At 43.4% G+C, this 13273-nt stretch overlaps 2 protein-coding genes across 2 annotated transcripts; one reads left to right on the forward strand and one right to left on the reverse strand.

Annotated features, from left to right (window-relative positions):
- Positions 1-1020: 1020 nt before the first annotated feature.
- On the forward strand, positions 1021-9790 carry zgc:162879 (ras and EF-hand domain-containing protein). The gene is made up of 19 exons (XM_036544287.1): positions 1021-1325; positions 1854-2006; positions 2621-2711; positions 3246-3341; positions 4229-4306; positions 4397-4506; positions 4599-4667; positions 5221-5302; positions 5438-5491; positions 5626-5696; positions 5817-5934; positions 5968-6060; positions 7001-7078; positions 7748-7889; positions 8059-8140; positions 8389-8503; positions 8954-9067; positions 9157-9233; positions 9456-9790. Exons 1-19 carry the CDS (start codon positions 1021-1023, stop codon positions 9553-9555), a joined length of 2028 nt encoding a protein of 675 aa, XP_036400180.1. The 3' UTR covers positions 9556-9790.
- A 1458-nt stretch (positions 9791-11248) lies between these two features.
- Positions 11249-13038, reverse strand: si:ch211-39k3.2 (uncharacterized protein LOC100149345 homolog). The gene is made up of 3 exons (XM_036543802.1): positions 12960-13038; positions 11927-12035; positions 11249-11691 (listed from the first exon to the last, which is right to left on the reverse strand). The coding sequence occupies exons 1-3, from the start codon at positions 12964-12966 to the stop codon at positions 11625-11627; spliced, it is 183 nt and encodes a 60-aa protein (XP_036399695.1). The 5' UTR covers positions 12967-13038; the 3' UTR covers positions 11249-11624.
- Positions 13039-13273: the final 235 nt, after the last annotated feature.

Raw genomic sequence — 13273 nt, forward strand, 5'->3', positions numbered from 1 at the left:
TTGGTTTCTGTTGAACCTATGCTCATCCTGCAAAAGTATCTCCAAACATTTGTGAAACAAGCTGTTGCTGTTGTATGTATTGGTAACCAGTAACCGTTTAAAAGTACACTGCAACCAGGTGGTGTGCAGTTGTCTTAAGGTGTAAACTTAAACATATTTAAAGTATAAGATCTTCCATCTGCCATTCTTATGTCCCTGCATTCCCTTAAATGGCACACTGCCGTTTGGATACAGCATGAGAACGTTACACCGTTTGGATACAGCATGAGAACGCTCGTGGAAGCAACAGATCACCGAAATTTTGGGAGACCCACCATTATGTCTGGATTCTACGGCCAAAGTTTCTTAACTAGTGGGAGGAGGTTAAGAGGGTTAATTATGCAGGCCGCTTGACGGGAAGAACTTCAAGCATTGCCTTTAAAATATTGACAGCACAGGCATAACCACAGCACTCTAAAATGCAGAGACACACAGTAAAATCAGGTTTGATTAAAATGAACTTACTTTGCATGAAGGCGTTCAGTGTTCACCATATCGCCGACGTTTCGCGTGAAAATTTAGGTTGGAGGACACGCCTCTTTCACAGATTACCGGATATAATGCCGACGCGTTGCAGGGCTGATGAGTTTATGTCACGAAGTGAAATTGTTGTTGAGGCTGAAGTGAGTACGCAGTACTATCAGTTCAAGGATTCTGTTTTATGATTCGATCATTTTGCAGTCTTGATTATTGTTTTCACGCAGCGTCCATTGGAATGACCTGTTATTACACATAAAAAAGGACTGTCGCGGTTTGGCCAAAGAATTAAATCCATAAATCACAAAGGAAGCTCAGCTATATACGCACGGTGATCGCAGGCAGCACGTGTTATACACTTTACACATTAATGAACTAATTATATATTTATTGCATTTTTGTTACTGTGGGGTTTTCTACACACGTTTCCTAACCCTTTCGTGATAAATATTTTGGAATTTCACCCACAACATGTTTATTCATTTGAGTCCTAAACCAGCAGACATGGACGGATGCGATCTTCAAAGGTTGTTCTCTGCGTGTGACGTGAATAAAACGGGTAGGATCGAATATGAAGATTTTATAGTTGTTTGTCAAGAGCTCAATGTCCCCAGCACCGAGGTGCGGCTATTATTTAACAAGTTTGATGAGGATGAAGATGGATATGTAGACTTCGGCGACTTCTCGGCGCGATTTGACGAGGTCTCGGCGGCTCTGGACTTGGCCTCTTTTGGAGAGGTTCGGGGCCAGAGAAGCCCTTGGGACGAATTCCTGGATCGAATGAACGGCGAAATGCCTTTCTTGGGAAGGTAACGTATTGCTAAAACGCTGCAGGTGTCACTTTTCGTGTTAACCTACTTTTTTTTATCTTGGAATCCAGTGAGCCAGTTTTCTGTCAGAAATGAACATGCATGTGGTCATTTAATTAATTATCTTACTGCAAAACTCTTGAAAGAGCTGCATCCAAAGTGCATCTTGAATTGTAATATTTGTGTTATTAGCCACCATTCAAATGTCCACTTGACAAGACTTGATACAAGAAAACAAAGATGCTTTACTTTTTCATTAGTTTTTCTGTGGATGAAGATGGCATTGCTGTATACAAACTAATGTGTACTTGTCAGCAGGGATGGTGCTGTTGGGGTTCTTAGGGGTGCCTTCTTCTCCCAGTTGTCTCCTTTTGTCCCGATATCTACATAATATTTATAATGTGTTTTTTTTTTTTTTTTAAAGATATGAGGTTAGCCTGCTTGACAAAGGGTCTACCGCTTAGGACATGTTTGGAGCTGCTCTCCAGAGTACAGGAAATCACCGTGGTAACCCCCTTCCCTCCCCAGTACCCGAGAGCGCCTGGCTGCGTTGTATCAGCAGATTTACTGTGCCTCAGATGCAGCATTGCTGCAGCAGTATGAGGCTCTGATCGAATCCCTGGAGAGCGAGATGAGGGACCAGCATTTGGAGAACCAACGACTAGTGACGAGCCTGAGACGGTGAGAGCGCATACTTGAGGTGGGCGGGTGGATACGGTATATAGACGTTGTATGGCACAGGGACATTGTCTCTGAAAGCGGTTTCTCTCCACTGACCCTCTTGTGCACCTGAAGCTCCTACCTGCTTTGTTAACCCTATAGCGACACCCAGAGGCTGCCCAAAAACATAAGTTACCTGGCCATGACTGGACAAAATGGTATTATAAAAATAAATGGTAAGTCTGCTCAAGGTAGACAGACAGAACACCAGAGAAAGCTTAACAATGCATCTGCATCATCCTACCAGGCAAAATGTGGTTTCTCATGTGCCCCTTGCAAACTGCTTGTTTTAAGGTATCATTTCAGAGCAGGCTTTGTGTAGATCCACTTACCTTTATTTTACATGGAGGTAATCTGTGTCCAATATCAGCCAAACCTTAGACAACTTCAAAACCAGCCGATTGGTGCAGCCCCTACTCGGCGGGACAGCCATTTCCAAAATGGGTGTAGCTAGCTGCTTATCACTTCATTTGATCGCATAGGCAGGACAGGGCTGGTATGTTGCAGGGTGTGGTTGTCATGGCTTAGGTCATTGATGGTCATGGGTGCAGCTGAAAGACAGTATATTGGAACAGGTTGGAGGAGGTGACCACGCGTCAGCTGACTGAGCTGGAGGAAGACCTGCAACAGCAGCTTGCCTGTGTGGAGAAGAGGGTGAAAGATGAGGTGAGGTGGTATGGGGTAATGCTCTAAAAGTGAAGAATGAATGGCCAGTCATTATGTGCCCTTGCATGACCTTACTCCACAGGTGGGGGGGGGTGTTTGTGAGCGATTTCCCAAAACCTGTTCCTCTGTTACAATAAAGAATTAATCCTGAGGCTTATTACGTCTATCTAAAAAACATGGGGTGGGGGTGGGAAGTCTATGTTGGCCAGGAGAGTTCTGGTCACAGCCAAGTGCTAACATAAGCATGCTTTGTTCATAGCAGTCCCCTTTGTGGCCTCACACAGAAACTAGTCAGAAAACCACAGTCCCTTTCATCTCTAGGTTTTTCTTCTAAAGCCGATTAAAAGGAGGGAGAAATCTCAGTAACGCCCCTTGGTACCCCGTGCGTCACGCTGGATACTTAAGGTGCAGTCTTGTGGTGCGCAGAGCCGTATTTGCAAAAGGAGGAACTAGCCAAGCAGCCTTAGTCTTCACAAAAACGTCCCAATGAAAGGTACACACACAAAGCCCACTGCTCTGGTGTCTCCCTTGCAGGAGCGCCGGCGGTCGCAGGCCACCATCACCGCCATGGAGCAGAGACACATGGGCAAGGTGGCAGACCTGCAGGCCACTATTGAGACACTGAAAAAGGTAGGAGTTTCAGGGACATTTTTTGCCACTGTTGTGGCTGAATACTGTGGTATTTTGTAATGTCATGCACAGGAAAATAATGTGATCATTTCTGCCAGGCAAATTTGTGAAGAAAGTTATTTTTCCCTGAAGTGCTAGAACAGACCTGATGTTGCCATGGCTGGGCAAACCACTGTGTGTACCTACTTACTTGTCAGGCTTACACAAACTTTATTTTTGAAGCCTCGAAATACACATGATGTGTTATGTAATGAGTTAATTGTTTGTTAGAGTTTGGTTCATTTTGGGATTAATTCTGGGGACCTTTCACCTCAGAGGATAAGCTGATGAGGTCAGCACTGCTAGAGCACGTTGTTGTTCATTGACTGCTGCTGAAATATATTAGAATGATATGTTGAGCAGATTGATAGCTATTTGAATACAGGATGGTGTAGGTGGCAGCAGAAGGTGATGCTTGAGGGTCAGCAGAACCTGTTGCTAAAAGTGCCAGTTCAAATGGCACATTGGGTCACAAACAGCTAAGGCAGGGGGTGGAAATTTGCAGGGCCAAAAGGCCTGAGATGAGTCTAGAAGACAAACGTTGTAGGGATTTGCATTATAGTGAAGTGTTCATGGGATGTGAAGCCCAGAGCTTAAACATAGCTCTGGCTTTAGCTTTGGAATTCTTTTCCCATAAGCTAAAGCCTTGTGAAATGTTGTGCAATGTTCTGTGTGTTTAACCCACGTCTGGTCTCCTGCACATAGCATAACATCTTAAATCTGCTCTAATCAATGTCTGGACACTCATATGGGCTTTCCGTGCACTCACTGTGAAGCTGGCTACTAGTGCAAAAAGGTTAGCAAACAGTAATTCCCAAAATGCAACACTGAGCACAAAATTCTTTCAGAATCAAGAAGAATCCTGGCGCAGCAGTTCTAGAGTGGATGTCTACCAGCTGAAAAGTCAGATTCGAGAGATGACTCAGGTACTTTAATGATCTGCAAGAAACTTGCGCATGGCTCCTAACGCCATATCTCTTTCACATCTGACACCTCTCTACTTTGACCGATCCCAGGAAAACGAACAGCTGCGGAGTTCTCTCTTGAAAGCTCAGGGGAACATCTCTGTCATGCAGACGGAGCTGGACAAACAGTGTGTGTCTGATCAGAGTCCAGAGTGCATGAGGTGAGACATGAGTGCCTGAGTTGTCCCGTCCATGTTGCATGGAAGATCTCATGTGATTGTTAATAGCTGTCTGCTGTTCGTCCGCTGTGCAGGGAGAACCAGGACCTGGAAAAGATGTTGGACGAATGCTCATCCTATCCCAGTCATATTAAAGTCCTCCAGTAAGTAAACTAACTGAAGGTTCTTTCAGAGGTTGATGTTATCGCTCTTATTATTAAGTATAATTTTGGTAGAGACACTTCCCCAGAGAAAAACTAGTACAGCAAGATGCACCGAAAACATAACGCAGGAGTAAGACCAAAAATGCCATAGGTACAAAACGGCTTAGTGAAGTTTCAGTCAATGATCACTGAGCTGAAAACTATAATAAAAACCGCAATGCCTAACAGTTGTCGTTGATGGTAACATTTGCGTTTGATGTAGAGTGGTGATGTACAAACCTTGATCTATATGGGTCACACTTTAAATATGTGTTTACGTGGCGTGGAACAATGACCCCAGCACTTGTAATATAGCCATGATTAAAATGACCTGAAAAAGCTCTAATAATATGAATTCAGATGATTGTTTAATGTGTACATATCTGCCGTTTTTCCCCTTTTTTCCCCAAGAAAAATTGTGTACAGGACACTGTCAAGGTGACCTGCTGTATTAAGGCAGCTTGCTGACCAATGAGTTTGTCCTCTAAGGGTTGTCCTGTCTTCTCCCTTTCAGGGAAATGAACAAAAAGCGACATGACAGCAATGATGGATTGCGCTCCGCTTTGGTCAGGAGTGGGGGGTCGGGCGAATGGAAGGTACATCTCCGAGACCTTCTCCGTGAAGGAGAATATCTCTCCTCTCCTTTCCTCTTAAAACTGAGATTTAGACTTCTTTCTCCCTGGTAGATGTGTGAAGTAATGGGTTTGGGATTTTTGACTTTTTTTTGACAGAGCGTTACAGATCCATGTTCCAGACAGGGCGTTGCTGTCCCACCTTTGTGCAAGGTACTCAATCCGAATTGCTTCAGAAGAGATCTTGCTGTATAAATAAATGGGTAGAAATAACATGTTAGCTCTGTGAGTGGTAATGGATAAGGACTTCTGTAACAAATGTACGAAAGTGTTGTTCCTTTCCATAGATCACCTCCAACCATGAGGATGTCTGTAGGGACCTGAAGCCCGTTCGACAGAGTACACTGAACTACAGCAGGTGAGCATCCTAGTAATTTACAGCTCCTTTGGCAAAAGATAAAGCCAGATGAATTCTCTGATTTGTCATATTGTTTGGTCTTAGTTAACTAACTGCAAGTGGTATGTATCTGTTTGGAAGCTTTGAGAATGAGGATGAAAGCATGGCCGTTGGTTGGTGTGAAGTGAAGCACTCGTGTGTAGCCAGCTGGAGGGAGAGGTGCACGGACAGCGGCCTTTCGCTGTTTACTGACAGGGATGTGGATGTGGATGTGGATGATGTGGAGACGGAGGCCAGCTTGAGCAGTGACTATGACAGCGACGACAGCCAGGACTCCGTGGAGACAGTGCACCACGGCGACTCCTGCTCTTCCTCCAATGCCGAGGTCAGTCAGTTGATCAATCAGATCTTGTTGGCACATTTTTATGATGGAAAATCTCATAAAGCGCTGAACAGGGTGTGTTTTCAAGAGGGGAATTGAAAGCCCAGGGCAAATTGGGCGACAAATCTACAAGGTATTCCCAGAGTCGTGGAGGATTGCTCAGTTGACTCCTTGACAACAACTGAATGACATGAAATATTGATATATCCATCAGTTCATTGCATCATTTTGCGTCTAATGGCAGTTTGGTGGCTGAGGGATGGCACAGGGGCCTCAGGCGGGCTATAAGATCGTCCTTCCATTCAACAGTGGCTGGGACAGGGACAGGGTGAGAGGGTAGAGGTTAGAAAAGGATGGTACTGTGTAACAGGGTGCTGTCAGTATTTAGCCTCAGCAAAGACTATGGTAGCATACAAGGGAGGTGAACATAAGGTCAGGACTAAGGCCATGAAAATGATCTAAGAGTGTCCTGCCCCATTTGGAGCAGTAACCTGCTGAAAACAAAGTATGGTCACACTGGCAGGGAGGAAACTGTATGAACAGTTCTTGGCACTAGAAATTAACCATAGACAAAAGTCACCCTCCCTCAGCGCCCAGTTTGACTATGAAATCTATTGTGAAGATTTTTAATGTAGAAATAAAAATTGCTAGACTATTGCATAACAGAGGAGCCTTGTGTGAGAAAGTTCTACCATCAGATTTGCTTTCTTATCGGCTCTACCACTAGATTTCTATTTTTGGAACCATCAGAAAGCCAGCCTCTTGTGAATGAAGCAATCTAGAAGGGTTGTAGGAGATTAACAGATTTTGCAAATACGCTGGCGCAAGCCCCTTTAAAGCCTAAGGTGCAGGGGAGGTGAGAGCTGTGGTTCAGATCCGGCCTCCTCTTTTTCGATCACTTTTTCACATCAGACATTTTAGAATTTGCTTTTCTCTTCTGCAGGGGTTGGACTCAGCAGCTCCCAGCATATGCAGCTCCAGGTCCTTCACTCGCCGACGCCTCTCTGCTTTCTATCCACAGGTAAGACAGCCAGGTGTGTAGTGGTCTAGGAGGGTGGCAGGTAGTGATAGGAGAGTGAGGCTTCATGAGCACCCACAGTGGGTGGTGTTATCAATGATTTGACTGATTTGAACCAATCATGGACTCTGCTGTGGATATGATTGGTTTATACAGGTTAGTGATTGACAGCACATGATGGCTTCCATACACTGGAGGTTAATGAGCTCTCACTTTCCCATCACCGCTGGCAGGGCTGAATCCCAGCGAGGTAGCTGTTGTAGCCTTTAGTAAGATGTTAATCCTGATTGGCTTAAGCAAATATCCAAGTGTGTTGATGGATCCATCTACATCGCCCACGGTGAGAACATCTGCTAAGCAAATGTACAAAGTGAATACAGAAGGAACAGCGAGTTTGCCCTACAGCAGCCATCATCTCTGGCTTAAAAATGGTGAATCAGAATGAGATGTTTCAAAGACATAAATATGTTGGCTCTTGATGCTCATGTCAAAATCCATTACACACTAAGTAAAAGTGAAAAATGCAAGCAAATGGATATTCATAAATATAAGGTTACAGTAAACACTGTACACTTGGGGAAGTAAAATGAATAATTCAACATTATACTTATTTTAATTGAATTGAAATTGATTATGTGGTAGTTAATCTCTCTGATATGGCTGCTGTTACAGGAGGGGGTTGCTGAAGATCCACAGGAGGAAGACATCCCCGTGTACAGGCTGGTTCTGGCGGGAGACGCGGGCTCGGGGAAGTCCAGCTTCCTACTGCGACTGAGTGTGAACGAGTTTAGAAAGGATATGCAGACGACACTGGGTAAGGGGGGCATGTGGAGAAAATGCACAGTTCCAGATGTACATTTTGCCATGGTTTTTCCCATATTCTAAACCATTAAAGTAATGAAGGGTCTGTTATTTCTGTACACTTCCTGTATTGAGGATTTGTTTTTACTCTGTTATTTATTATTTTTTACCTGTGATTTTAGGAGTAGATTTTCAAGAAATGAAGATGCTAGTAGATGGAGAGAAGACTAACTTGCAAATCTGGGACACTGCAGGACAAGAGAGGTACTGACCTTGTCATTTTGGCCCAGTTAGTCACCAAATATGATCTGCCCCTGCCAGTCAGTGGATCTCTGCTTTTCATTAGTTTTTGCTCTGTTGCTGCTACTGAGTCAGTGGCTCTCTACACAGGGAAAAACTAGGATGTTGTGAAGTTATCATCTGAGAAGCTCAGTCTGGCCTACCATTTGTGGCACCAACGATGTTTCCTTGTGAAAACACTTCTCCCTCATTTTCACGTTCCTCCTCCGCAGGTACCGGAGCATCTCAAGGTCCTACTTCCGCAAAGCGCAGGGCGTGCTGCTGCTATATGATGTCACCTCCGAGACGAGCTTCCTCAACATCCGAAACTGGATGGCCCAGATACAGGTACCAATTTGGGTCGTGTTTCCGTGGTCAGACTGTGATCGGATGTCAAGCTGACCATGCTGGTGAGATTCAGGCCTGAAACATGTGACCTAAGGGGGTATTGGTACCATAACTAGAATGTGAAAAGGTGTGTATTTTACAAGTTCTAGGCAAAGTGTGGTCTGACCCCTAACAGACTAGGTTGGTTTGGGGTCTGATTTGTCTGTACAGATGACATTTCATTTTGGCCATCAGGAATCTGAAAAGTTTGGGAGAGTCAGGCTTCATTAAACTCTATAATGGTTGGAGGAGCTATGACCCATAAGAACCAATCGTAACTTTTGCTTTCTTATAGGAAAAACAAATCACTGAGTCACATTATAGCTCCACCCATTATGGGCTTCGTGAAGCCTATAGCTGAGAATAAGACCACTGCAGTGATGATGACCATGTTCCCCTTACTGTTAACAGGAGTCTGCAGAGGAGCATATTCCCATGTGTCTTATCGGAAACAAGGCAGACTTGCGAACTGAGCAGCCCGAGGACAGCTGTGTGAGCACTGCACATGGGGAGAGGCTGGCCAGGGTGAGACTTTTTTTTTTTTTTTTTTTTTTTTAAAGATGGGTCTAGTTCTCAAAAATAATTAGGCCTTAAAATGGCTATGTCAATTGCAGATGTACAATGCCCTTTTCTGCGAGACCAGCGCTAAAGAGGGAACCAATATCGTTGAGGCAGTCCTCCATCTTGCCAGGTAAACCTCTCACGAGCTGTGCCAAATCAGATTACTAGATTGTGTATTTAGGTTTTATTTGTTATTTCTGATGCTGTTGCCTAGAATGATTTACAAGGCCGACGTGGCAAGGTAACAATATTATGTACAGAATCTTTTGAACGAACCGTCAGTGGGCGACATGGTCTTTCAGTATGCGTGTTAATTTCTGCATGTTTTTTAGTAGTTATTTTCTCTCCACAGAGAGGTGAAGAAGAATACCTGTATGAAACCGAAGCCAGAACCACAGCTGGGCCTGAATCTGGAAGAAGACAGGAAGCTTCTCAGCTGCTGTGGCATATAGCCACCCAGCCCCCCCCACACAAAGCATCAATGCCACTGCAGATTTTGGGCCAAAGCTGGCACAGAGTTCATCCAAAGTTTCAGCTTGCGAGGATCAATGACGTCCTTGCACAACAGTTCATCCTAGGTCATAGATGTCCTTCACACTGCCTGGCACTCATAAACTTGTTTTAAAAAATTTCCCCACCAGGGCAAGTGTTGAATTTCTTGGCCTCTTTTTAAGAAAGCCTTGGTTATGCATGCAGTACACAATCCTGAATGGAACACACTGAAATATTCTAAATCTGTTTCGCTGTTCCAGAGGACTTAAGTGTTTATTTAAAGCGTTTGTTCATTTTTATGTTTTTGTACAGATGTTGAGTTTTTAATGTTCATGTTATAATGGAAAGCCTCATACTAGAATAACTTGTATTACTGTACAAGGATTTTTATCAATCTTGAATAAAAATTTCACAAGTGTTTTTAAACATTGTCGTGAACTCTTAATACAACCCTTATAGGCATTATTTACCATGTTAGTAAATGTCCCAAATACCAAAACATGTTTTGTTCCGATAAAGAAGCAGATCCAATGTTCGTAGCAAAGTCAGGAAGGTTTATTTGCACAGCTGGCCGTGGGAACATCAGCATGTAGCAGAAGTTCGTCAGGTACAATGTACGGTTCACATTTATACAGTTTTCAGGAGGTACATTTACATGTGATGGCCAGGAAACCCCCTGGAAGGGAAGTCCATATATGGTCATAAAAAACCCCCACGTTCCCCGGACTGGAAGTAGCAGTAATTGTGAATTGATGCCTTTTGGCTCCGGTCGGATGTAGCAGCATCGCTTTGTATTCGAATACACATCACTTGTCTCCAGTGTTTGTATTCCAATACACATCGCTGTCTCCGGATCAAACACATTTACATTTATTTATTTAGCAGACACTTTTATCCAAAGCGATGTACAAAAGTGCATACAGTAGGTATAGCGACAGTACGGGGACAGGATGTGTACAGTTCCACAATGTAGTAGTTCTCAGCTGAGAGCAAGGTCTGTTTGAGGACACAGTACTCAGTATCTGATTTGTACAACTACAGTGTTTAGGGCAAGTAATAAGATACACCTTCAAACAGCAACTTCAACAACTTCAAACAGCGCAATGAGTGTCAGCGTAAAGGCAGTGACCAGAGAACAATACAAAAAGCACACAGCAATTACAACAGCATTGATGGGGGGGGGGGGGGGGCAGCGATTGTGTGATGGGTCAGTCCAGGTAGAGTCTGAAGAGATGCGTCTTCAGACCCCGTCTGAAGGAATGGGGTGATGGAGCTGTCCGGGGAGCTTGTTCCACCATGCCATTCCACAAAACTGTCTCCTAACAATCCTTATATGGACTTCTTTTTCTTTGGATAATATGTAACAAAACCAAGTATTTCTGAATTTCTGTTTAATGTTCAAGTAGTATTTGGTCACAGTGATACACTGCGGTGTACACTCACTAGTTCACTGCAGATATTTGAACACAATTGCCACTTTAGTGCTATGAGTGTGTGTGAGAGTTAGACATTTGGGAAAGTGTCATGGTTGATGAATCTTACTTCCAACACATGGTAGCTCTGCCCATTAAGGGGTTCATGAAGCCTCATTCCAATTATTACAGAGTTGTGTTGAAATGACTCTACTTAGAAGAAACACAACATACACAACAATGAACTAAAAATCTACATTTTATTACACTATTTTTGGGGCACACTTTGATACAAAAATACAGAGTTGTTGAGTGGATCCAAGCCAGCAAACCTTCCTCAATCTTACTCTTTACATTGTAAATACTGTTCGGAAAAGTGAGACTTGTGCAATGTCAGAATTAAGCTAACGTCATTCTTTGTCCTGCCAAGAAAAAAAGACCACCTCAAAAAGCTACAAAACCATACAATCCATCAAAGGCAAAATTTACAAGAACAAAAGTCATCTATGTTCTGGAATCTAGACAAAAAGACGGATCCTCTCATATTACACCAGGAACAAAGTCATTGGCTGCAAAGTTTCATATAACAGCTGATTGGTCACTTTGTCTTCCTGTGATTATTTGGGTTTAGAATCCCCTTTCTCGTTAGCCTTCTTCTGTTTCTGTTGCATTATCTCTGCATCCCTGAAAAAAACGCTTTCTTGAGTAAAGAATGTAAAGTAGGTATATATTAGTTGTTATAAACATGTCGTATTGCATTGGTGTGCCTTAAAAATGTAGTCAATCAGCATAAATGACCTGGAAATTTTACTCAGTGATGATTATTAGCGTAATGCACTTCCATGCGTAAATTAAAGACTGCGGTAATTTCAGTGAAGCTTTTTGTTTTCAGCAGATGACATCAGTGGAATGAGAGTACCTCTGCTTCCTGGCAGCAGCTGACAGGCCGTCATCGTTCCTCTTCCCCTTGTTCATGTCAGTCTGCTTTTTGGCATTTTTCTGACGGGCGAGCTCACGCTGGTTTCCCCCTACAAAACAGACATCACGTAGAAAAAAAACATTAGACTATCTAGTACAGTGTAATGTTAGATAGTACAGGTATTCTTTAATCACGTGTAGTGACCTAAAATCTTTTGAAGACACTCAGGCGCCAGTTTTGTGTCGTTTACACAGCTATGCGATTGCTCGCGTCCCAGCTATCAAGGTAGCTAGCTAACTACAACAAAGGTAGCGGCACAGCAAGAGGAGGGGGGGCAGCCAAGTATACCGACATATAAAACAAACTGTCTGCGCAATTCTTATTTTCACCGACAACACAACAATAAGCGACGAACTGTAGCAGTAACAGCTGGGCGTGTATTGGCATGTAGCTGCCAGCTTCCTACATTATATATTTGCCAGCTCATGCGCATGCACGTATCAGGCTCAGTTAGACAAGATGATACTGCTAACTATCTATTTAACTACATTCCTACAATAGTTGGCATGCTATGTTAGTTATAGTCAGATAGTTGGCTAGTTTCACCAGAATTTTTGTTCTAGACCACCACAAAACATAAGAACAAAGGGCATCGTATAGCTAGAAATAGGACATAGCACGGCTAAAAATAACGCAGATCTGCTAACGTTGCCTTTAGCTATCATTTAGTTAGCTGGTTAACTAGCTAATTTACCAACTGATAGTAGCTCAAAGTCTTCCAGTTTAATAGCTGTCACCAAAACAAAACTAGCTACCAACATATTACGACTTATTTTCCAGGTTAGCTTCCAAACCGTGAAAAACATGGCGATCATGTCTGGCCTACCTAGCTAGCTAACTGATTGGTAAAGCTTTACTGCATTGTGCAGAAATGCCTGTCAATGCGTTCCATCAAAGAAGCAAATAGTCACATCTAACGTTAGCTATCAGCATTTCAAATGATTGTATTACGCATTTAAATACTGATACCCACTAGTCATTTTTATATTTGATGCTCTCCGAACTGCGGGTTAGCTCACCAGCTGCTTGCTACGTCTCCGATGGTACGAATTCCTTTCTTGTACAGAAAGGAAGTCTCGCGATACCGTCACTTGTAGTCGAGGTGATGGTATCGCGAGACTTCCTTGTTCTCTCGCTGAACGGCCATCAGTTCAGTACAGGTGTTACTCAGATCGACCACTGTTGTATGTGTTCTTGACATGCGGGCAGAAGACACTGATGAACTTATCTGTTTGAGATAAATTTAAGTAGCTCTGTCCAGCGCCGGTTTTAAACTTTCACCCCGAA

The sequence above is a fragment of the Megalops cyprinoides genome, chromosome 13, assembly GCF_013368585.1.
Source record: "Megalops cyprinoides isolate fMegCyp1 chromosome 13, fMegCyp1.pri, whole genome shotgun sequence".
Lineage (NCBI taxonomy): Eukaryota > Metazoa > Chordata > Actinopteri > Elopiformes > Megalopidae > Megalops > Megalops cyprinoides.